This window comes from Aspergillus sclerotioniger (genome assembly GCF_003184525.1).
Source record: "Aspergillus sclerotioniger CBS 115572 chromosome Unknown BO94scaffold_5, whole genome shotgun sequence".
Classification (NCBI taxonomy): domain Eukaryota; kingdom Fungi; phylum Ascomycota; class Eurotiomycetes; order Eurotiales; family Aspergillaceae; genus Aspergillus; species Aspergillus sclerotioniger.
In genome coordinates, this window is record NW_020290995.1 from 1,332,084 (window position 1) to 1,355,105 (window position 23,022).

General features: G+C 56.4%; 10 protein-coding genes across 10 annotated transcripts; 5 read left to right on the plus strand and 5 right to left on the minus strand.

The window, feature by feature from the left end:
- Positions 1 to 1,801: 1,801 nt before the first annotated feature.
- BO94DRAFT_532297 (putative amino acid transporter) lies at positions 1,802 to 3,863 on the plus strand. The gene is made up of 9 exons (XM_025611095.1): positions 1,802 to 2,143; positions 2,203 to 2,275; positions 2,336 to 2,667; positions 2,726 to 2,869; positions 2,924 to 3,138; positions 3,244 to 3,441; positions 3,500 to 3,527; positions 3,582 to 3,697; positions 3,750 to 3,863. The coding sequence occupies exons 1-9, from the start codon at positions 1,963 to 1,965 to the stop codon at positions 3,834 to 3,836; spliced, it is 1,374 nt and encodes a 457-aa protein (XP_025471125.1). The 5' UTR covers positions 1,802 to 1,962; the 3' UTR covers positions 3,837 to 3,863.
- A 981-nt stretch (positions 3,864 to 4,844) lies between these two features.
- On the plus strand, positions 4,845 to 6,119 carry och4 (putative alpha-1,6-mannosyltransferase subunit (Hoc1)). The gene has a single exon (XM_025606965.1). It carries the CDS (start codon positions 4,977 to 4,979, stop codon positions 5,892 to 5,894), a length of 918 nt encoding a protein of 305 aa, XP_025471126.1. The 5' UTR covers positions 4,845 to 4,976; the 3' UTR covers positions 5,895 to 6,119.
- BO94DRAFT_329327 (uncharacterized protein) lies at positions 5,990 to 7,053 on the minus strand. Its single transcript, XM_025606964.1, has 3 exons — positions 6,483 to 7,053; positions 6,320 to 6,424; positions 5,990 to 6,246 (listed from the first exon to the last, which is right to left on the minus strand). The coding sequence occupies exons 1-3, from the start codon at positions 6,757 to 6,759 to the stop codon at positions 6,086 to 6,088; spliced, it is 543 nt and encodes a 180-aa protein (XP_025471127.1). The 5' UTR covers positions 6,760 to 7,053; the 3' UTR covers positions 5,990 to 6,085.
- Positions 7,054 to 7,600: 547 nt separating this feature from the next.
- On the plus strand, positions 7,601 to 8,950 carry BO94DRAFT_459131 (uncharacterized protein; the record flags this gene model as incomplete). Its single annotated transcript, XM_025607828.1, has 1 exon — positions 7,601 to 8,950. The coding sequence occupies one exon, from the start codon at positions 7,601 to 7,603 to the stop codon at positions 8,948 to 8,950; it is 1,350 nt and encodes a 449-aa protein (XP_025471128.1).
- A 1,078-nt stretch (positions 8,951 to 10,028) lies between these two features.
- On the minus strand, positions 10,029 to 11,461 carry BO94DRAFT_554147 (uncharacterized protein; the record flags this gene model as incomplete). The annotated part of the gene is made up of 7 exons (XM_025613699.1): positions 10,029 to 10,186; positions 10,259 to 10,355; positions 10,408 to 10,514; positions 10,565 to 11,008; positions 11,048 to 11,108; positions 11,158 to 11,376; positions 11,429 to 11,461. 7 exons carry the CDS (start codon positions 11,459 to 11,461, stop codon positions 10,029 to 10,031), a joined length of 1,119 nt encoding a protein of 372 aa, XP_025471129.1.
- A 386-nt stretch (positions 11,462 to 11,847) lies between these two features.
- Positions 11,848 to 13,744, minus strand: BO94DRAFT_510803 (catalase; the record flags this gene model as incomplete). Its single annotated transcript, XM_025609744.1, has 7 exons — positions 11,848 to 12,357; positions 12,434 to 12,518; positions 12,574 to 12,993; positions 13,074 to 13,166; positions 13,223 to 13,457; positions 13,522 to 13,651; positions 13,714 to 13,744. The coding sequence occupies 7 exons, from the start codon at positions 13,742 to 13,744 to the stop codon at positions 11,879 to 11,881; spliced, it is 1,473 nt and encodes a 490-aa protein (XP_025471130.1). The 3' UTR covers positions 11,848 to 11,878.
- Positions 13,745 to 15,388: 1,644 nt separating this feature from the next.
- On the plus strand, positions 15,389 to 16,900 carry BO94DRAFT_459249 (histidinol dehydrogenase family protein; the record flags this gene model as incomplete). The annotated part of the gene is made up of 4 exons (XM_025607834.1): positions 15,389 to 15,706; positions 15,769 to 15,815; positions 15,878 to 16,577; positions 16,640 to 16,900. The coding sequence occupies 4 exons, from the start codon at positions 15,389 to 15,391 to the stop codon at positions 16,898 to 16,900; spliced, it is 1,326 nt and encodes a 441-aa protein (XP_025471131.1).
- A 327-nt stretch (positions 16,901 to 17,227) lies between these two features.
- On the plus strand, positions 17,228 to 18,100 carry BO94DRAFT_621782 (DUF1115 domain protein; the record flags this gene model as incomplete). Its single annotated transcript, XM_025617020.1, has 1 exon — positions 17,228 to 18,100. The coding sequence occupies one exon, from the start codon at positions 17,228 to 17,230 to the stop codon at positions 18,098 to 18,100; it is 873 nt and encodes a 290-aa protein (XP_025471132.1).
- A 713-nt stretch (positions 18,101 to 18,813) lies between these two features.
- On the minus strand, positions 18,814 to 20,379 carry BO94DRAFT_554151 (uncharacterized protein; the record flags this gene model as incomplete). Its single annotated transcript, XM_025613700.1, has 2 exons — positions 18,814 to 19,965; positions 20,359 to 20,379. 2 exons carry the CDS (start codon positions 20,377 to 20,379, stop codon positions 18,814 to 18,816), a joined length of 1,173 nt encoding a protein of 390 aa, XP_025471133.1.
- Positions 20,380 to 20,805: 426 nt separating this feature from the next.
- BO94DRAFT_572836 (cytochrome P450) lies at positions 20,806 to 22,440 on the minus strand (the record flags this gene model as incomplete). The annotated part of the gene is made up of 1 exon (XM_025614938.1): positions 20,806 to 22,440. One exon carries the CDS (start codon positions 22,438 to 22,440, stop codon positions 20,806 to 20,808), a length of 1,635 nt encoding a protein of 544 aa, XP_025471134.1.
- Between the last annotated feature and the right edge of the window lie 582 nt (positions 22,441 to 23,022).

Below are 23,022 nucleotides of genomic sequence, written 5' to 3' on the forward strand. Positions count from 1 at the left end.
CGAATCTCACACTTGAATAGAAGCAGTCAGGCTAGGCTCCATGGGGAGGGAGGCATTCAGCCGCGGTTATCCGAACGCCAGGCTCGGCATGGAGGCGCGCCCATGGATCAGTGGGTCGGCTGCAACAGCCTGCACGAAGGGCGGGGAGAACAGGATATGATGCAGCCTCGCGTATGCCGTTGCCACCGAGATGAAACGGGGGGAAGTCACGTCCCGGCTGGATTGGCCCGCGTGGGATGCCTACAGTGCCGTGCAGCAAGGGGTGGTAGGGCCTATCGGGGACATGGAGAGGACCCGGATGGCAAGAATGATGGTGGTAACTGATAACAGGTATCTAGCAAGGCATTGATTATTATTGTTGTTGACCATGAGCAAAGAGAGACGAAGAGGCAAATAGATAGGAAGTGTGGAGGATGCAGTATCCAGTATGTATCCACCGGCAGCGTCACCGGAGCCGGCCCGGGTCCTTCCCGGTGGCTGATTCTTCCCCAGACCTGAGGGAGAAAACTGAGAGTCCTCACCGGGGTTCGGTGATCGTCCCCTCTCCTCCAACCCCCCAGAACCATTCTGGTCTTTCCTCCTCAAGGCCATTGTTGGTGGATGTCCAAATCGTGGATACTGGCGTGCAACCATCGTGCCGGAGGATGAGGCTGGAGGTATGCGCTCGGGGAAGCCAAGCAGTAATAAACTCCTTCTAGAAGGCTAGAAGGCAGGCTAGGGCCCGGTTCACCGGCCAGGAACCGGAATTCTTATCTACTACGGAGTATTTAGTATAGGTAGCTACTGGATAGATAGTAGATAGTAGATACGAGATACAGACCTTCCCCGGAATCCGACCTTGGCCCTAACCCTGGGTGTTCCACGTGGGGATCTCGACCCTCCGAGTCTCTGCGACAGTCTCCAGTTTCTCCCTACTTTGTCGCGACGGTGAACCGTGAACAGAGCCATTTCCATTAGCTAAAAGACTTTGCTGTGAGTCAAATTGGTGACAAACCAAGTGACTAACCGAGTCCGAGCTGACCAACCACGAGGGCCGTCCGAATGACTCAGCATCCCGCTGCAAGCGTGTGCATTGCCTGTTCCGGCTAGCGGAATACCAGATCCGGCTAGACTGCCGTGCTGGACCACTTTTTCTGTTTTGGGATGGTTGATCGGATTTGATTTTTCAATTTCTTCGCCCTGGAATCACACCGTAATCTGGAATAGTGAAGGAACCAGCAGCTTATCGATATCACCTTCACGGTTACCCAATCTGATTATCCATCCATCCATCCATCCGTTTCTTCCGGTATACGGATGATGATGGTGAGTGATGCAAGGGACGGACGGCCTCTCAGCCGGCTCCGGATGCACCATGGCGAAACCCCCCCGTCAATCCCTTGGTGGCTAAACTCTATACTATCTGCAGGAGACTGGCATCATCATCATGTCCATATCTCCTCTGGTATGTAGGAGAATCATGATCATCGAGCGGTGCCTCTTCGGGGCGGCCTGTTCCACTCCCCGGGGGAAACTAAAGACTCCAACTAACAGCATAACCTCGCCATCCGGCCCAGTGATTCGCTCTCCAACCCAACCTGAACCACCGGGCGAAAGTTCCCCCCCCCAGGCCTTAGTCCGGGATAAACGTAAAGTGTAAAGTGATGGATGATTATCTGCTCCTCGCCCGGCCGGTGTCTACTGTCTCCACCAGGCCGTGGCCACTGCGCGTGCAGAACCGCCCGCTGGATGCCACCTTCCCAAGCACCCCACAATCTGCCTTTCTCCTCCCCCTCAAGCGCGAAAAAAAAAAAAGCTAAAACCGCCCGCTGGATGCCCAGGCAATCATTTGTCCGCCATCCTGCCGTCCGGTCTTATTAGCCTTCTGGTTGCTTGCTTGCTGCGTCTTCTTGTCTCTCTCTCCCCTTCTCTCCCCCCCTTCGCTTTTCCCCCTCGACCTGTTAGCCCTTCATCCGCTTCATCATGACCACCACTCCCAGGGATGTCGAGGCTCTCGCCGTCCACCACGAGCCTGGAGTTCTCGATGACACGTTGGAGAAGAAGGTCTCCGCCAATGAGTCCCCTCCGGCCGACGACCCCTTTGGCAATGAGGAGTGCGGCGAGGTCAAGTACCGGGTCATGAAATGGTGGCATTGCGGCATCCGTAAGGACATACCATCCCATTCTCTCCCTGGTGGACGACCTTCTAAAGCAGCATAATAGTGATGATTGCGGAGAACATCTCCCTGGGTATTCTGTCCCTGCCCTCGGCGGTGGCCACCCTTGGAATCGTCCCGTAAGTGATGTGATTGTAAATATCTGTCAAGAATCCCCAAACCTAACGTCCCCCGTCCAGCTCCATCTTCCTCATTCTGGGTCTCTCTGGTATCTCCTGGTACACGGGCTATGTCATCGGCCAGTTCAAGCTCCGCTACCCTCAAATCCACAGCATGGGTGATGCCGGTGAACTCCTCTTTGGCCGTATCGGACGCGAGATCCTTTTCTTCGGCCAGCTGCTGTTCTGCATCTTCTTGATGTCCAGTCACATTCTCACCTTCACCGTGCTGTTCAACACCATCACCGGCCACGGCACCTGCACCATCGTCTTCGGTGTCGTCGGCTTGGTCGTCAGTTTCATCGGCGCCCTTCCTCGCACCATGGGGAAGGTGTACATCATGTCCCTTGTTTGTATGCTTCCATTGCAACCCCATCTCCACCGATCCCCGGCCAACTGATCTCTCTCCAGCCTGCACTAGTATCACTATTGCCACCATCGTCACCATGGTGGCCATTGCTGTGCAAGCGCCCGACCATGTCGAGGTGGATATCACGACCCACCCCAGCTTCGCCAACGCCTTCCTCGCGGTGACCAACATTGTCTTCGCCTTCAGTATGCATCTACTTTCCCCATGATGTCCTGTCACAATTTCCTGACCCCCTCCAGTTGCCCATGTGGCTTTCTTCGGCTTCATCTCCGAGATGGAGGACCCCCGGGACTTTCCCAAGTCCTTGGCCATGCTGCAGGTCATGGACACGACCATGTACATTGTCACGGCCATGGTCATCTATCGCTATGCGGGCCCGGATGTCGCATCTCCGGCTTTGTCCTCGGCCGGCCCGCTGATGAGCAAGGTCGCCTACGGCCTGGCCATTCCTACGGTATGTCCTCCCCGTTATCCCAAAGGACAACAATATTATGCCAGAACCAGCTGTTTCTGGGCTTTCCTTGTCAATTCCCTTCCTGGATGCTGACCATAGCCATAGGTCGTGATTGCCGGTGTCGTGTTCGGCCACGTCGCGTCCAAATACATCTACGTGCGACTGTGGCGTGGCTCGCCCCAGATGCACACCAACAGCTTGGCCGCCGTTGGATCATGGGTCGCCATTGCGCTGGGAGTGTGGGTGATTGCCTGGGTGATTGCCGAGTCGATCCCCGTCTTCAATGATCTGTTGAGTCTGATTGTATGTTTCCCCGATCACGCGCTCAAGATCCCTTACTGACCATCGGATGTGATCACAGAGCTCCCTGTTCGGCAGTTGGTTCAGTTGTAAGTCCACTTCTTCTTCTTCTTCTCGCCCGGAACCTCAGCTAATCCCACCAGATGGACTTCCCGCGATGTTCTGGTTGGTCATGAACAAGGGCCAATATACCGCCTCGCCCTCTAAGATCTTCCTGACGATTGTCAACCTCGTCATCTTTGGTATTGCCTGCGCAATTGTACGCCCCCTTCATATCCCTCCACCCATCGGCATGCTAACCCTTGAATTAGTGCGGTCTGGGACTCTACGTGTCAGGCAAATCCATCCACGACAGCTCGTCCTCGGCCAGCTGGACGTGCGCCAACAACGCCTTATAGGCCCATCTGCAGGCCACCCGGTACGGGATTGTCTCCTTCCGCACCGAGGATCTCCAGCATACAGTCATCCCCCAGATCGAGCAGGGCTGTCTGGGTTTTTCGGCTCGACGGTGTTGGTGTTGGTTGGTTGATGTATTCAGGAAACGGATTATGTCTTTGCTTGTTTGTTCTTTCTAGCCGGCATTTGCTTGTGTTTTGTTACGGTCCAGTTCACCCTATATATATAGTACATACGTGAGGGTTTAATGCATTCGGTGGTGCATGTCCGCTGGGATGGTCTTTTGCCTGCATCGTACTGTGGGTCATGGCCTTGTGATCCTGGAAGTATCTGTAGGTGTGTGATTGAAGTGTCGCACCCTGGATGTCAGTCCTCGCTTCCGATCCTGTTTGCTCTACCTACCTACCAACTCCAGAACCCATACAGTGGGCAGGCCAGTTGGCCCCTGGCCAGGGTCCAAGGCAGTCCCGCCGCGTCGATGGTGACAAGCCCTAATTCGTCTGCCTGACAGCCACGGCTCCACTCGGGGCAGATGCCGAGCCAGTTCTGCCAATCAACGTCCGCGAGCGCCCTGCCAAGGATCACTAGTCGCCAGGCCTGCAGGACTCTCGCCTTTGCCCGATGGCAACATCACAGCAGTGTTCGGGGTAAACAGGACGTAACATGTTCGTTGCAAAAGTGCAATGGGGGATGGCGGATGGGGGAAGGGTCATGGCGAGACACGAGACAGAGAGTTGAACACCCGACGCGAATGAGATGGGTTTCAAACGCATCAGCACGCAGCCCAGCGTGCAGTGCATGCAGTATCCACGGGCCCGGGTTCTCCGGAAGTCCTTGGCTGGGATCTGGGCATTCCTCATCAGCCCTAGCCGGACCCAACCTGTCCCATTCGCGCGGTCACTGTATACGTACATGCGTGACAAGGCGGGTGGGTCAAGCCATCGCTGGGGGAGGGCCCGGGATTTAAATAAATAGTGCCGGCCCTCCGGCAGACATGCATTCTCATTCCTCCGACGCATGCGTGCGGACCATGAATCGTGGGATTGTGGATTGACAACAACGCGGCGACTGCAACAGGGACACCAAGAGCTCGCCTTCCTCTGCGTGGGATCGCGCCCCGAACTCCTGTTTTGTGCCACGCGATGCGTTCTCGCCTCTTCTGGCTGATTCAGGCAGCCGTCCTACTTGGCCTTTTCTTTCTGCTGCATCGCCATGTACGCTCCAGCGCAACCGTGCCGCCAGATCCTGCCCGGGCCGCCCCGCACGAGATCGCCATCCCGCGAATCGTCCATCAACTGTTCGTCCCCATGGCGGGACACACCGTATCAAGCTTCCGCCCAGATGGGCATAGCATCTCCTGGCTGCAATCCGGTTGGAAGGTTGAGTACTGGGGGGAGGACTCGTGTCTCGAACTGGCCCACGAACTCGATGTTACCGGCTCCTACGCGAAAACCTTCCAGGCACTTCCGGTTCCCATTCTCAAGTCGGACTTCTGTCGCTATCTGATCCTGTTCGGGCGGGGCGGGGTCTACAATGATCTGGATGTCCACCTCCTCCAGCCCTTGCCGTGGTCGGTCATGGGCCCGACCGGGAATGTCGACGAAGGAGCCCCTGCCGTGATCGTCGGGCTGGAAGGCGATGCGTCCACGACCGGACTCCCCCGATCTCCGCAGTTTGTCCAGTGGACGATGGCATCCGTTCCCTCCCATCCCATCTTCCGCCATGTGTTGCAGTCCATCGTGGACCGCACATCCCAGTATATCCCCCAGACGGTGGCAGACGATGCCGATGTCGACGTGATGAGCTGGACCGGGCCCAGTGTCTGGACCGACGCCGTGCTGGGGTATCTGAACTGCGCGGACGAGCAGGTGCAGCAGCTGCGTGATCTCAAGGCCATGGTCCGGATCCAGGACGTTCTCATCCTTCCCCGGCGATCATTTGCAGTCCTTCGTGGCGAAGACCAAGGGGCACCGGACGTGTTGGTCAAGCATTATTTCTCTGGGAGTTGGAAGACGTGCGCCCGGGAGTGGTTCCGTTGGCTCTGGCCAGGAGGGTGTTGACTGCTGCTGCATCTCGAGGGATAGTAGGAGCATGCCTAGTGCGCCTGAAGTGTATACTAATATATTCATGAATTGCCTTCGTTTTGCTAGTCGTACAGGTTGGTGAATGGATTGGGGAGAAACACCGGGGGTATCGCTGATGATGCAGATCCATGGCCGCCGTTCCGGATATCAGGTCAAGGAACAGACCGCTAGAACATCTGATCAGACACATCCAGCCCGCGATCCAGCTCATCCGCCTCCTTGCGCAGCACCTCTGCCCGGAACTTCCGGAACGCTGTCTCAATTCTCTGCCTCCGATCGGGGTCGGCGGTGATGCAGCGGCTTCCACTGCCCGCGCCTCCAAGAAACCCTGAGGAAGAGCGATGGCGTCAGCACCACATCCGATACATCGTGGAGGGAATAAGGGCACCAGAAAGACCTACCGAGCTCGCCGCCCAAGAACAGACCCCCTGCGCCGGCAAAGAAATAGGTGGTGAAGTCGCCGAGTGTGGTGGGCTTCAACAGTGGGGTAATATCTGGGATGTGCTCTGTCCGTCCTGCGTTAGTCCATGGCATCCGAGCAGGAGATGGCGAGGAATCACGCACCGGTTCGACCATCGGCAAAGACGACTTGGGTGGGCTTCTCGCGGGCGCGAAAAACCTCGAAGAAGGCCTTGCGCGAGCTCCTCAGGCGAAAGGCAGTATAGAGCCCCAGCCCCAGGCCAACCGCCGAGCCGACGGTGGTCCAGAAGGCGACCTTTTGGGAGGCTGCCTTGAGGGCGTCGCGGTCCTGGGGGCGGAGGTCGTGCTGCAGATGCTGGTCGGCCAGGCGAGCGAGCTCATTGCTGCGGCGATTGCGGAGGGTGGGATAGATGTCAGGCATGATGAGGAATATTGAAGATGATGTGGTTGGTTCAGATCGCAGATGGGAGGTCAAGATGGGAGGGAGGAAATCAGAAGAGAGTGAAGGGCGGGCGGGGTTCTCATGATGTCATTCATCCCGATGACCTCACCTCACGCATTGCGCACACCAAGATTTTACGGTCCCTAACATTTCGAGAATTGATGATGATGATGGGATTCAGGGTTCTAAATATGTCCATGTACGACTCCGTACTGTCCAACGACTATCCTACTATCTACTACCTACCTACTAAGTAACTCCGGGCTGGGGTCCTGAGGCGCCAAGATACTCAGGCACTCAGGCACCCAAAACAGGGACAGACCAGGCACCAAGGCAGCGATGGCGGTGAAGAATTCTGCCCGGTCGCGACGCGTCGGCGGCACGCGCTTCCCCTTTCACATCCACGGATCAATTTGATGTCTCCACTTCCATCTATCTCCATCTCCATCTTCATCTTCATCTCCAATTTCCACCCCCTCCCACATCTTCATCCCCCCTCCCAAAAAGTCTAGGGACGTTACATCATAACATCGCCTACTTGGCGAATTTCTTTTCGGTGCCCGGAACCATGGGCCACATCCAAGATCTTCCCCCAGAGCTGCTGCTCCACATCTTGTCTTTCGTGGCCGATTTTGACTTCGCCGAGCCTACCCCTAAATCCAAGGACAACGATGATAATGGAGACGAGGAGGAAGATGACAAGCTCATCGATGAACGCGCTATCAGCTTGGCCAACCTATGTCGGGTCTCCCGCGTGTTTCGGGAACTCGCCCAGCCGCTGCTGTTCCAAGACTTTGACAATTTCGATATGCCTGGGGACATGTCTCGCGTTGTCGCTTTCACCCGCGCCCTCATCCTCCGTCCCAGCCTGGGTGAGCATGTCCACGATGTCACCGTCCAACCCTCCGACGACCACCGATTCCTCCAGGCCCCGCCCACCCTCTCTCCCGAAGACCGGGAACTCTTCGCCAGCACCATCCGCGACTTTCAGCTGGGCGACGAGGAAAGCACATGGATGTCGGCCATGGAAAAGGTGGACTATAGCCTCTTCGTGACCTTGCTGATCAGCAGGACCCCGAATCTGCGCCGCCTGGACCTCTGCGGCGGCCAATTCTTCATGAAGCCCCTCCGCCAAATCTTTCAACGGAACCCGGCCGTCCTGTGCAACCTGGAGGACCTCTGCCTGAACGGTGATGACCTCTTTGCCGGCTACCCGCTCCCGTTCTACGAAGAACTACTCGTTCTGCCCCGTTTGAAATCGCTGACGGCCGAATACTGCCAGCTCCTTGGTGCCAAATTTCCCGCCTCCTGGGCCCCGCAGACCATGGCCTTCGAGTGGATTGACCTGAACATGTGCCACCTGGATGCCCCTGGCCTGAAAAAGCTCCTCCAAGCATGCCGCAAGGTCATGTCGTTCAGCTACACCCGTTTCTCTGTCGATCCCGCGGATCAGCCCGACATCGTTCCCGCCACCCGCGAGTTCAACGCTGCCGAGTGGCACAAGGCCCTCCTCCCCCATAAAGATACCCTCGTGTATCTGGAATTGGCCTTTACGCGGGACCCCTGGGAACGGGAGAACATTCAGGAATACCTGGCCCGCCAGGCCAGGATTGGCTCACTCCGCAACTTCTCTGTTCTCACGTCCCTCTCCATTCAGCAGGCCCTGCTGCCCCCGCGGCCAGAATTTCCTCCCGCTCTCGAGCAGCTGGTGGTGGAAGACTGCAACGTGTCGGTCCGGGAGCTGGCCCAGCACCTTGCGAAGGAGTGTCGACAGGGACACCTTCCCGCCCTCAAGTCCATCAAGATGCTGGCCGTCGACATCACCGACCCCATCCAGCTTCACGGGCAGCAAATCCCCCCCGGGAAGACCCCACAGCAATGCTTCCTGAGTATTCGCGATTTCTTCAAGAACACCTCGGTCGAATTCGACATCCTCCCCTACCCTGACTGCCGTCAACACCAGATTGGGGACTCCTCCGACGAGGACTATGACGACGAACTCTATATGGATGACGAATACGACTTCCCTCCGTTGGGGCTCTCGGCTGGATCCGCGCCCATTCCCCGGGACCTGTTCGGGGCGATGCTGTTGCAAGCCATGCACGAGCAGGCCACGGGAATGGATGAGGCCAGCGATCACTCCTGGGTCACAGATGACGAGGACGACTGAGAGACAGTTGATCTGGGTGATGATGACGATTAAAAAACACGATAACGCTAATGATGAGATGTATGACTGACTTGGCTGGATCAAGATTGGTACATGATTTTAGTTCTTTTCTCAAGGTTTCGGATGTAAACTGCTACCTAATGGGCCATTGTCCCCGCTATTTGCAATGAAATACCGCTAATGTGCGTAATGATGAATAATTCTTCCTGTCGTAAATCTAGTCTTGGTCACTGTCCACGCACGGAAATGAAAGCACAATGAAAGCAAAGATCAATTGGGGGGTACTAGCTAGAATCTTCCCATCCATTAGACCGCATTACGGCTGCCTGCCTATAGGAGAGTGACCTCGTTACAGGGAATTGAATATATTTCTGTGAGGGTCGATCCTATGTCGAGAGCATCGGTGGCATGGGACTACGGAGGGTGACAGACATGCTTTATTTTCAAGTAGTCACCTGAGTTGCGTGCAGAGGAATAGATCATTTCCCCGTCACGATTCCAGTGGAATCTGTGTGTACTGCGTAGAATCATGAAGCTAGTCAACTACATCATGGGCTCCCCTGAGAACCGTGGCCGATGGATTAACTCCCCAGATATAGTGCTTTGCTTGCATCAGATTAGACAGATGGCATGGATGGAAGATATCGTATCGATAGCCCGAGTGCAAAACGATTAGTGACGGCCGTAGAGTTCCGAGGCGGATCGGGAGAGCTGACAGAGAGTTTCAGTCCCATTTTCCACTTCAGCGCTCAGACTAAAGGAGTCTGCCTTGTCAACAGCCTAAATGCATGTTACAGATATCGCAATGGTCGGCATACAGACAATGAGGCAAGCACGCCAGGCGGTGCTGTACCCAGAATTTACGCGGCTAGGGCTACTTAGGTGTCTTCCGGATTGGCGAGGGTCTAAGCTGCAGACCAGGCTGCCAGTTAGACGACATATTCTGAAAGCCGAAGAGCCTAATTTAAGCGCATCGGCAAGGCAGCGTAATCCTTGTTGCATTACCGCAATTGCACCGCCAGCCACATGGAGCATCCTCCTTTGTTGCCCGGAGAACCGGAGACACCGGGCATGTATACTAGACGGATGGCTCTGCCAACACCGGAAGGGTCCATTCCCAGGCCGCCTGGAGATGTGTCTGAGCCGCTACGGTGGCCAAGCCATGAATTCGTTCGGTCTTGATCAAAATGTCCAGGAGAGCCTCTTGTTCGCGGCGGTCGGTCATGCGATCTCCACCTATGCGGTCATGAAGATGTTAGTCGAAATGCCTTTGCGACGGGTAGAGGGGTTCAGGCGGGGCAGATGTACACATCGACACTCCCATGCATGCGGCGACGAGAGCCGGAGCAGTCTTATTGGATATGGCGATTCCACAGAGACTGAATACGTGGTGCTTGACTTCAATCTGCAGTCGTCAGCCACCAGGCCATCGTGCGCACAACCTCAGGAATTTGTACCTCCCTGCCGTTGACGGCTGCCTTGCGACCGGGACCAAGGCGAGGAACCGCGGGATCAAACACTGTGAGCAGGAGGCGGGCGAGATGCCAGTGCTGGATTGCGGTCACTGAGAACCATCAGCATCTGTGCGCCGCGGCACTGTGGAAACCGTCTCACCAATACAGTCATCCAAGTACCAGAGTATGGGAAATACCTCCCCTTTGGATGGATCGGGTTGCCGACAATACAATGGATCGAATGTCGGCGGGGTGAGGGTTTGCCACTGGCGGCTGTATTCGCATAGCTGCTCATACCTCCAGCGTGTTTGACAGCCATCGCCATAGCAATAAACGAGGGCATCGACGCAGTGAAGAACAGCCCGATTCGCCCAGGTGGCGTCGTCTGCTGGGTCAAGCTGTCGGTAAACAGATGCGTCGCAGCAACTCAGGTCGAGCTCGACAACGCGCTGTTCGAGAAAGGCCTTATGGAACTCTTGGCGAATGCCAACCCAGAAAGCTGCCAGCTGGAGGCCCCCCTCACGGAGTGCGTTGGCCCCTTGGGCGTTGAGAAAGACTTGTGTCCCGCGAAGGTGAGTCCCGTCGTCGCCGCCAGCAAGAGCCGCTGCAACTCACGCAGTCAGTGGGCATGGCAAAGAAGCACCCCAGAAGGCGAGGCTACTGACCATCGAACTCCTCGTAGAAGCGCAAGATGACGGAAGCGGCTAGGAGGTCCGTGTTCTGCATCTCCATGGTATCACCGGATAGGGACACAAGGTGGGAGATACACAGAGTCTGGTAATCCAGAGCAGTGGTGTCTCCCAGATCGGGCAGACGACGCCCGGCGAAGGCCACCGGGCGACTGCCGGTCGATTGGCACCGGCTGAGATGCCGCGCGGACGCCGAGTACACGGCATGAAGCAGGGCGGGACAATGGGCGGCGCGGTCGGGAATCAAGAGGGCAAAGTGCTTGCCGGCATCACAGGAATCGAACTGCGGGGCGTCAGCCAACGTTGAGCCGGGGACACTCGCTGGACATGGTCACCCAGGGGGCCAATTCTTCCACGAAATACCGCATCAAGCATGCCTCCTGAACGGCCCGATTGGACCAGGGAATGGATGGGACCCGTCCGGGGTCCGGGGAGGCTGGAGCCGTTTCATTGCTCAGGTGGTCGTGAGATTGATCTGAAGAACCAGGCCAGTGGTCGTAAGCCCCCCGAGCGGAATCGTCGATGGCGGGGTGGCCGGCAAGAGTCAACATGGCCTTTGGTTGAGCGGGGAAAGATGCCCGAGGACGGGACGAAGATAGAGAGAGAGAGAGAGGGAGGAAGGGAGGGAGACAGTCACGAGGGGAGTCACGCGGAGTCACGGGATCAGGCTCACACCCCCACCGACAAGCAAAACACGCAAACAGAACAATCGAGTCAAACTACTGTTGTAGAGAAAGGTTTCCTTGGATCTATCCTTCTATTGACGCCTGCCTCAATCCCCCAGTCTACAAACGCGCACTCCCCTTCAGCTGCGCCTCCATCATCTGTCCAATCCGCGGCTCCACCCGGCTGAACATGGCGATCGTCGCCTTCTGGATCTCCGGCATCACCCCCTCCAGCGATTGCGTCACGTTGGCCACCCACTTGCGGCGCTCGGCCTCGTCGAACACATTGTTCCACAGCGCCCGCGGCTGCACAAAGTCCTCGTCGTCCACGGGGATCTCGTTGAGTCCGAGCACGGCTCCAGAACGCAACCACTCGTTGTGGCGCACGTCCTGCACCGACTGGCTGACGACACCCGGGGTCAGGGTGCTGCGCACATAGTTGGGGTCGCCTCCATAGTTGCGACCCATCGTGGCCAGCCCGTCCCGCTCATACGGCGCATACACGGGGCAGATGGCCCGGTTGGGGGGCAGCTGTGTGTAGTTGACACCCAGACGGTACCGCTGGGCATCGGGGTAAGCGAACATGCGCGCCTGGAGCACTACAAAAGCAAACACACCGGGGTTAGCTATCTCACCCGAAGGAGGAGTGGGGTGAAGGAATAACAGAAGACTTACTCGGATCGGGTGTCATGGCGATACCGGGCACCAGGTTGGACGGAGAGAAGGCCGCCTGCTCGATCTCGGCAAAGAAGTTCTCGGGCTGACAGGTCGTTAGCATCCTCAGCAAGCCATGTACAAACAGAAGATCGACTCACGTTGCGGTTCAGGGTCATTTCGCCGACCTCGATCAAGGGGAAGTCCTTGTGCGGCCAGACCTTGGTGATATCAAAGACAGCCCGGCCGTAGGTCTCAGCCTGCTCCGGCTCCATCACCTGAATGTAGAGCTTCCACATGGGGTGCTCGCCCCGTGCAATGGCCAGGGAGAGGTCCTGGTTGTGGAAATCGGCATTGACACCGGCCATGCGGGTGGCCTCGTCGGGAGTCATGTTGCTGAAGCCCAGCACGGGCTTGAAGTGGAACTTGCAGTAGCGGAAGCGTCCATCATGGCCCACCAGCTTGAAGGTATGGATGCCGAATCCGGTCATGCGGCGCACCGACTCGGGCAGGCCGCGGGAGCCAAAGACATGCATCAGGGTGTGAACACTCTCCGGCTGGTTGCAGTGGAAATCCCAGTACTGTAGAGGTCCTTCGTTAGTCTCGGGATCGCACCCCCCTGGAGAATCAAGAATCAAGGGCGCGTGACAGGCCAACTTACCATGTTCATATCCGGGAGACCGGTGGTGGGATGCTTCTTGTGACTGCGGTTCAAGGAGGGGAAGCGGACGGGATCGCGGACGAAGAAGACGGGCTACCTCGAGGTGAGAATGATGCCATGCCGACAGCTCAAGCACAGGGACGACCTACCACGTGGTTGCCGACAATATCATGGTTACCCTCCTCGGTGAAGAACTTGACGGCAAAGCCGCGGACATCGCGCACGGTATCGGCACTGCCCTTCTCGCCCCCGGTGGTACTGGACCGGAAGAGCACCTGGGACGTCTTGCCGACGCCGTTGAGGAACTTGGCGCGGGTGAGGTGGGAGATGTCGTTGGTGACACGGAACTCTCCCCAGGCGCCGGAACCCTTGGCGTGGACAACTCTATCGGTCGGGTCAGCGGACAGGCGTCGATCAGCGGCGGATCGGCCGGAGCGGGCGGTCGTACCTCTCCGGGATACGTTCCCGGTTGAAATGCGTCAGGGTCTCGATCAGGAGGGTGTCTCCCAGGGTGGTGATGGCACCGCCGCCAAAGGTCGGAAGCGTGGTGCTGACGGACGGGTCAGGCAGGGGCTGGCCTGCACCATGACGTTAGAGTTGAGCCAATCCCGGGCTGACGGACAGGCGAGGAGTCACCTACCCTCGGCGAGTGTGTAGACAGGCTTGGACATGATGATCCGAAGATTAAAGTTTGGCAGGTGCGCTAGTGAGGCTATCCGGCAGGAGGAATTGAACGAATCCGATGGGTCGATGAGATGGATGTCCACAGAGCCGGCTCTGATGGTTTCTTTGTCTTGCACACGAGCAGAGTCACGGAGGCAGATGTTGGGGGAACATCCTGACAGTGTTTCACCCCCGGTGCAAAATTTTCTCCTTCCCAGCTGGCTTTAGCGCCAAAAGTGGATGAGGTTGTAAAGCCCAACGGCAGCAGACAGCTTAGTCTGAGGGGAAAACCCTATCCCGATTCCCACAGCACCGAGGCTCCCCTCATGAGGGGAACCCCCCCGTGAGGGGAAGCCCCGCCCACTTGCGTAAGCATTCTATCAGCCGGCTCTCATTGGGTGTCACGCAGACCGCTCACGTGCTGTCATCTAACCTCTTCCGGCCTTCTGCCGTGGTATCGCCGAACATTAGCCGCGGGCGATCCAGATTGCTCCAGTTATCTACACTGCCGAGAGCCTGTATACTATCGATATGCTACCTTGCTTCGGTTCCGTTGGTTACTCCTCAACTCGGCTCAACTGTCCTCAGGTTTTCCTTGTGTTACTACGCATGTTGGCAATCTCTCCTTTCGCGCTCCGCCCAAGCAGCCAGCTAGACGATCAGGGAATCTACTCTATACACTTCTATGTCATCGTCATTGGTGTTCTCATCGCTCTCTTTGACAGAGCTACGACGAGTACCTATATCCGATCGCCGTTGACAGTATGACCGTTTTTATGCTTGACAACCCCCCCATTGTGGGGTTTATGATATCGGCTGGCATAATGTAACTGACGATCTGATCATCATCCCCATCATTGGGAATGAGGCCTCTTTATCGTCAAACCCCGGACAATAAGACTTGCCTGCCGCCGATACAAAACCACCGAACCTGCATCCACGGCGTTCCCGACTGTGCCCCACTGTCATCGATGATGTCCCCAGAGGCTCGGCCGGAGGCTAAATATGACGCTTCTGCCTAATGCAGAGATGCAGGTGGGTCGGCCCATTAAGGTGCCCGCGTGCGAGCCCGGTCAGTGCTTGATTAGATCTGCATCCATATATGGTGTGTATGCGGACATTGGCGAGACGTTGAGTACACGGATTTGGTCCTACTGCCCTTTTCGATTGTGCGGGAACCATTCACAAGAAATGGAAGGACACAACCCGGACTGATTGTTGAATGAAGCTAAGATGCCATTGGACTTCTAAACTGATGCCAGCTTTCCCAAGATTTACCTAGCCGAGCTGGCCCTCCTTCCGAGAGACCTCGGCTCCACATCGCGGACCAGCTGAGCCACCAGGGACTGACATACTCCTGAGACTACCTGATGTCGAACTCCGCTTGAGTCTGCACAGCTGCATTGCGAACTATCCGAGACCGTTGCAAGGCTAAGCTATGGTTTGCTCCCCCCAGGTTCGGACTTCTGTCCGACTCCCGGGAGTTGCTTTGACTCCGAGTGGAGCCGACGAAGGGTTGTCAAGGTCTACACGCCCGCCAATGTGGTACGCATGTCGATGCTAAATAATAGAGATCCATATCTTAACTGGCGACTCCCAAGACCTTCAAGTTACTCCTCAGCATCCGAAACTGTCGCTGATTACCTTTCAACATGACGATTCGTTACCTCAAGAGCAGGTCGCAGACCACCAACCAGTCCACCTCTTCCCAGGTAGACGTGAGCACCGTGGTAAAGGGCGTAATCGATGATGTCCGTGCCGACGGCGACCTGGCGGTTCGAAAGTACTCCGAGAAGTTTGACAATTGGTCTCCAGCATCGTTCAAACTCTCTCAGTCAGACATCGATGCCTCTATTGCTGCTTGTCCGCAGCAAACAATCGAGGATATCAAAGAGGTGCAAAGGAACGTGCGGGCATTTGCGCAGGCACAGAGGGACTTCATTCAGGATTTCGAGTACGAGATTCAGCCGGTATAACCCCCATTCCCAAAACCCAGATCGTCACCCGCGGTACACGAGCTGACAGTTCAAAGGGGGTGTATCTGGGCCAGAAAAATCTCCCTATCAACAGCGTTGGAGCGTAAGTACTTCACATTGCAGCTCTACGCCGATAGTGCAGCTCATCGTCTGATTCGTGGATAGATACATCCCCGGAGGACGATACCCACTGCTCGCATCCGCCCATATGACTATCCTGACGGCCAAGGTTGCCGGAGTCCCTCACGTGGTTGGCTGTACCCCTCCAATTGGCGGGCAGATCCCCCATGCCACTGTGGCCGCGATGCATCTGGCGGGGGCCGACGAGATCCATCTCTTGGGTGGGGTCCAGGCGATTGCAGCGATGGCGGTGGGCACAGAGACGATCCACAAGGTCGACTTCATCGCGGGACCGGGTAATGCATTTGTTGCTGAGGGCAAGCGTCAATTGTTCGGGGAGGTGGGTATCGACCTGTTCGCCGGCCCGACGGAGATCCTCATCGTGGCCGATGAGACGGCGGATCCGTTCACCGTGGCCACCGACATTCTGTCGCAGGCGGAACACGGACCCGATTCTCCCGCCGTGATTATCACGACCTCGGAGCGCGTGGGACAGGCGGCCATCGACATCATTCACCAGTTACTCCCGAATCTGCCTACTGACGAGCTGGCAGGAACATCGTGGGACCGATTTGGGGAGGCGATTGTGGTGGACTCGCCCGAGGAGGCCTGGCAGTTGGCAGACGAGTATGCGAGTGAGCACGTGCAGATCCTTACCAAGCGCCCGCGAGAGGCGCTGGAGAAGATGACTGCGTATGGGGCGCTGTTCTTGGGCGAGAAGACGTGCGTCTCTTACGGCGATAAGGTATGTTCTTTCTAGCCCGGATTGCAGATCAAGCCCTAATGCCTCATGTCACCACCGCACAGGTCATCGGGACAAACCACGTGCTCCCAACCAAGAAGGGGGCACGATACACGGGGGGCCTCTGGGTGGGCAAATATCTACGGACGGTCACCTACCAGGAGGTGACCAGCAGCACGGCCAGCGGCGAGTTGGGTCGGTTGTGTGGCCGGGCTGCCCGCGCGGAGAAGTTCGAGGGTCATGCCCGGTCTGGCGATCTGCGAGCCCAGAAGTACCTGGGCGACCGGTTTGCCTGGATTCCATCCTCCGACCAGGCCAATCTGTAGATATATACTTATGCCCACAGACATCGGACTAGATACATATTTGGTGATCCAAACATTCCCCGGCGACTCCGACAGCCGGAGATTAGATAAGCGTAAATACCTGTGACCCGGCCCGCTCAGCCAATCACCTCTCTGTATGAAGAGAACTAGCCTCCGGCATCGGAATCTAGAAAAACGCACCGCCCTTCGATCGCCGCCGGAAGCACGCTGCAGCTTCAGAGCAGTGTTTAGATAGTGCGACAAATACATAGTACTAGAAAAACGTGCACCCGGCACGAAACCAGTCAGATTTCGAGGGAGGGCACCGCCACCGCGCATTCATTCCACATGGCGCACGAACAATCATCCCTCCTGCCGGCGGACATGCTGGAATCCCAGCTGTCCACCATTGATCTCCTCATGGCCATGTTTCCCAACCCAGGCGAGTTGGAGATCCCTGCCTCGACATCTCAGTGCGTGGAAAAGCTCCGGGACTGGTGTCAGGCTCCAGCGGGAGTGCCCTCGGGCATCCCGTCAAGTATCCTGCTCGCGGTGTGTTTGCCCCTGGCAGACGGAGAGAAGACCATCCAGGTCAATATCTCGATCCCACTGCACAGCTCGGATCCCGTACCGGAACAGCCACCTCCGCCCAGTTATACGCTTCGACAGCCCGATTGGATGTCTAAAGCTGAGGTCGCGACGCTGGCCGCCGCCATGCCTCAAGATGACGTGTTCGAGGCATTTGAGTACGTTCGAGAAGAAGCCACGCGCTTTCTGGAAGCCCAGCAGGCCTCGGCACCGGACGCAACTGCAGGTGGCTCGGGATCCATTGTGCGGGTGTGGTTCTATTTCCCCTCTCTGTCGACTCGCAAGAAGCGTGATGATCTCGTCAACCATGCCGCGGGGTACGCGCTCACGGGCTTTGTGTTGGCGGGCAAGCCGGGCGTGCTGTGCCTCGAAGGAGGGTCGACCGACATTGACGACTATATGAGCTTCATTAAGACCTACTCGTGGGGTGACATTCCCAGTCATCAGAAAAAGGTCAGCGAGCGATTTCGCGAGACGGAAGGGGTACAAAGAGTCTTCTCGGGCATGGAAGAGATCACGGACTCGCTGGGGGAACGAAGTGGGCAGCGAGCTAATCGAGGGGACATGCAGGCGCTGGAGGCCTGGCTGCGGGCCCGCGGATTGCAGGAGGCTTTTGAACAGGTGATCTTCTAGATGCCAATTGAGAAGAATAGATCAATTGCCATATGAACAACGGGCAGGCCCCGTACTGTTAACCTGGCACTGGATGGGACACGCGTAGCCAGACCATTTGCTCGCTCGGTACCCCTGGGAATGCTAGGTGGATACGTTGAGAACTAGAGTGGGTGGCGATCTGTAATGTTTGATGAGGGCCAACGTGGAGAGGTTAGGGCAGCGCCAAATATATGTACTAAAGCTCAAGTCGCTTAAACAAGCTCATCTTCAGCAGGCCATTTCCTTTCCCATACGCAATGTATCCTGCGAAATCAACATTTGATGTCCTGATGATAGACACGCGGACATCCAAGGTTGGCGGATTATATAGTGAGATTCAACGTCGACTGATTTGTAGAAACTGGTTTAGATAGACAGGTGGCGGAAGCCAGTCGCATCCAAAGTCAACCTGATGTCATCTGTAATATCTATTTGTAGATTATCAAACTGGTAACTCCCATATTTTTCCCCATCAAATATTTAATCGGGAAAATTTTCATCACGACGACCGTACTGGACGCATCTTTGTTGCGTTAATCAATCAAAAATACAATTCACTAACGCTATTGACTTCAAATTAAACAGAACAGTAATCTTAGAAACAACATCGTAACTGACAAGAATCATCCAAATCATCCAGCCCCGGGTATAGTAGTATGCATGCCTCCATCGCCACAACTCCAGTGTCTATCTCAATGACCCCTCATAGGTCCCTCACATATCTGTACCAATACATCCAAGGCTGCCCCCATGTCCGGTCCGGTATAGGTGACGCCGATGATATCGGTCCGGTCCACCCCCATGTTGGGAAGCCGCCCATGAACATCGGTCTCCAAGCCGAACATACTCTTCTGCGGTGCAGGGAGGTTCTGAACGGGCGTGAAGCGCAACATGCCATCGGGTCCCTGGATCATACTCAAGTCGATGCTTGTGAGGTGAGGGAAATGGCTCCGATGTTGACCGAGATATACCAGCCACTGCGAGTCCAACGACGTGACTCCTCGCAGGCTCAGCTTCGAGAGACTGGTCCGTGTCCCGGATAGAAGGCGAATGATATCGTCGTTTCTCAGTGAGGTTCCCCAGATGGAGATCCGTTCTAGGTGCCTCAAGACATCGACAGATCGACTGAGTTGTGCGAAGAACTCCACAGCAAGATCGCTGTAGCCGAGGCTGAGATGGAGTTTGCGGAGGGCAGTGGCGCTGAGAATCATGTCCAGGAGAAAGGTATAGTTTTGAGGCGTCACCTCCTGTTCCAGATGCAGGTTCTCCAGGCAGCCCCAGCCGAATTGGAAGGACGGGTTTCTGAAGAGCGCCTTGGGGAGACGGGCAATGTCCATGACTTTGGACGAGTAATTCATGCCCTTGCCGTACCAGAATAACTTGACTGGCAAGGCAGCCTCGGCGATCATGTCGAGGAGGACGCACGCGACGTCGTCGGGGTTGAAAGTAGGCTCGTCGTTGGCGGGAGCCTTGGTTTCGTGATCGGACATGATTGGAGACAGAATGAACGATCGGCATTTGACCAGCCGGTCCGTGAGGTCTTCACACAGTCTGTGGATCAGGGGCATGGCCAGGGGATCGCGGAGATGCCCTGATGCGGTCCAATTCCAGTCCAGATGCTGGCCCAGGCGGGGCTCCGGACTGAGGACAACGAGATGTTGGATGTGGCTCCTCACCAAGGTGTTCTCGGACAGGGCGTGCAGGTGGTTCAAAGACCGCTCGGAGAAGTCGGTGTGATACTCGGTATATCGTTGAGCAAAGCAGAGGTTGGTGGAGTGATAGGCAGCCCGGCAGGTACCCCGGACCGCGGCCAGATCGCACGTGTGCAGCTCGCTGCATATCAACTGGATCGTCTCCAAAGGGAGCCCCAGCAGACATGGGGGCTCTCGCTGGTTTTCTTGGATAAGCTCCATGGTAGAAGATAGTGAAGGGATGAGTGCTGGGAGGAGAGACCAGCCACGGGGGCTTTCTTGTACCCGAGCAGGTAAGCCAGCCCCAGGGTCCTTGGAGTACCTTGGGGCCGGCGATCCCCCCCCCCCCGAGTGGCGATCCCGCAGTGATCAAATCTTGAGATATAGGAGAGAGAGACAGATAATCTCAAGATGAAGCACAGGAAAATGGAGAACCGATAGATCTCCGGGACCGTCTCCCATCATCTGCAGAAATTCCATCGTCTATCCTGACAATAGAAAGGATGAAGCGGTTGAAAGAGTCCTGGCGGTTCAATCGTCGATCACGTATATCCCCACTTCGGGCATTGTATCTATTCTGTACTGTATGTATCCAATGAAGCATACTGTCGCTGGGAGGCGGGGAAGTGGACCTGGCCTTGTAGAATAGCCAATTACAAAGTCTGGAAGCCATCAGGCACTACTATTGGAATCGCACAACAGTAAAAGCCCCAAGAAAGAACCTATGCGACAACCGCCGAGACTTGGGAGCTTTTAGCATAGAGAGGTGCGGCGAAGAGAATTCTACGAGACATCCACCCTTTTATTTCTTAACCAGCAGCCGTGGAGGGCATCCGTGCGAGCAGCGTCATCGGTATATATATATTTCCCAGCCCCGTAGCTGCTTGACCCAGTCAGCGCGTCTGAGGACCATCAAATCACCTAGCGACCTCATCGCGTTCTCTGGGGATTGTCCGGGATCGTCTCTGTGAGTATGTGTCACGAAGCTATTGTCTAGCATTTATCCACTGCATAATCCCGCTCCACGTCCGCCATCACCCCCATTACCTTATCTAGCCTCTTCTCGGCCGTCTCCCACTCTTCCCGAATCACCTTTTCGATTCCAGGTCCGCGTGGTTGCAGCCTCACATCCAGCTCCTGGGGCATCGTCATGAATCCCACCACCCTCATGGCCCAGGGATCCACCCCCCCTCCATTCGACGGCTGGATATCGAAAGCCCAGAGCAAGTGGGCCACCTGCAAGAACATGCCGTCCGTAGCAACGCGTTTCCCCTGGCAGATCCGTCGGCCCTGTCCGAACACCGGCAAGGGGAGGACTGTCCGGAGCTTTTCCTGTCCGTTGCTATCGTCCGATTGCAGCCACCTTTCCGGCACGAAGTCATTGAGGTCTCCCAGGGATGGATCGAAGACTGACTGGTCCCGCCCGATGGCCCAGGCATTTGCCATGATGGTGACACCTTTGGCAATCTCCACTCCCTGATACCTGTCGTCCCGGTCTGCGCGACGCGGGATAGAGCCCGGGGTGATGGGACGCCACCGGAGGATTTCGTGCGCAATGGCATCGATAAACGGGAGACTCGCACGATCCGAAAACCGGGGGGCACGGTTTCGCCCGACCACGGCATCCAGGGCAGCGTGAGCGCGGGTCAGGATATGTGGGCGGTGCAGCATTGCAATGAATAACCACAGCAGTTGGCGTGGCGAGGTCTCCATTCCCCCTTGAATGGATGTGGCAAGGGTGAAGGCGAGGTCAAGGTCCGGCACGGGGGTGTACTTCTGTGCCGTCGAGATGGCTTGCTTGGTGGCGTTCCAGCCCACCGCGTCTCTCCCCTGTCGGAAGAGACGCATATAGAGGGACACCTGGGCTTCGAAGAGCTTGTCTGCCGCGCGCTTCCAGGGAGATAGGACCGAGGGGAGGTGACGCAAAGGTGGAACGAGATCTGGCAAGCCGGGATTGGCGGCAAGGTGCGTCACCTGCGCTTGGGTAGCGACGATCTCGTGCAACAGGCCATCCTCGGAGCCTGGAACGCGCAGGCCGTAATGCAACGCCAGGATGATGCTTGACTGCGTGCGTTCCAGGAGCGGGTATATGGCGGTGGTGCTGATTGTGCCGTCGGAGCGTTGTCGCAAGGCATTGCACAGGTCGAACAGCAGTTGCTTGCATTCCAGCTCCATCAACGGCTGGTACCTAGAGGCAGCGGGAACCCCGAGACTGGGAGCCAGGATGCGGTGGTGGAGCTTGAGGTGCTCGTCATAGTCGTGCATCAGAGTAAATCGCGACTGGCCGGGCTCGGCGCCCGTAATCATCTCCATGCTGACCGAGGCCGGCCGATTACTGTACCACTGGCTGCGGCGACTGAACAATTCGGTCGCTGCCTCCAAGGTGTTTAGGACCACGATGGGAATGATTCCAAACAGCCGGGGAACCGCAATGGGGCCATTCTGCTTGGCCCAGGCGTCCCAGTTTACCAGGGGTTTCTCGATCGGGGAGCGATGCAGATCCCCAATGAGGGGAAGTTTGAGAAGCCGCGAGGACTTTTGTAGACTCTGCGACCGGGTGTTCACCACGTACCACAGGGTCAGCACGGCGATGACAAGGGCGACCACAACAGAAGAGGGGTTAGCCATCCTGGTTGCTGGAGCCGGGGGAAAGTGAGAGGAAAATGCTAGCCAGCCGGGGGAAAACCGCGGTGATGAGGAGTGAGGACAGCCCTCAGGGGCATTTGGCATTTCACCCTAACGGAACCGGGTGGATGGCCCGGGACTGGGAGAGGCCTGTGGGTGGGGTGGGGAGCTGTCAGCCTGTCTGATAGATAACACACACTACCTATGTATATTATCTAGCCTATTAGACAGATAGACACATCACCAATCAGATCGTGGCTGGGAGACTAGTTGCAGCAGGCTAAGCCTCATGCTGGTGGATCCCGCTTGACGCTTGCGGCCTAGGGTTTGTCGCCAGGTGACCAAGAGATGCACTCAGTACACAGTCCTCAGTACCTAGCAAATTTCTCATTGATTTTCCATCGTCAACAACCTCCGGAAGGAGTCCATCCATCTTGGGGGATGCTCATGGTTTTTATTTATTAGGGTTTATTAGGGTATTAGGGTTTATTAGGGTTTATTAGGGTTTATTATTAGGGTTTTAGGGTTTTAGGGTTTATTAGGGTTTATTAGGGTTTATTAGGGTTTATTAGGGTTTTTAGGGTT

Bases quoted from the DNA above. Each gene is read 5' to 3' on its own strand.
- BO94DRAFT_532297 (XM_025611095.1), top strand. From the start codon at position 1,963: ATGACCACCACTCCCAGGGATGTCGAGGCTCTCGCCGTCCACCACGAG. The intron at 2,144-2,202 runs GTAAGGACATAC...GCAGCATAATAG, and splicing joins ATGGTGGCATTGCGGCATCC to TGATGATTGCGGAGAACATC. The intron at 3,139-3,243 runs GTATGTCCTCCC...CCATAGCCATAG, and splicing joins ACGGCCTGGCCATTCCTACG to GTCGTGATTGCCGGTGTCGT.
- och4 (XM_025606965.1), top strand. From the start codon at position 4,977: ATGCGTTCTCGCCTCTTCTGGCTGATTCAGGCAGCCGTCCTACTTGGC.
- BO94DRAFT_329327 (XM_025606964.1), bottom strand. From the start codon at position 6,759: ATGCCTGACATCTATCCCACCCTCCGCAATCGCCGCAGCAATGAGCTC. The intron at 6,425-6,482 runs GTGCGTGATTCC...CAGGACGGACAG, and splicing joins CTTTGCCGATGGTCGAACCG to AGCACATCCCAGATATTACC. The intron at 6,247-6,319 runs GTAGGTCTTTCT...GCTCTTCCTCAG, and splicing joins GTTCTTGGGCGGCGAGCTCG to GGTTTCTTGGAGGCGCGGGC.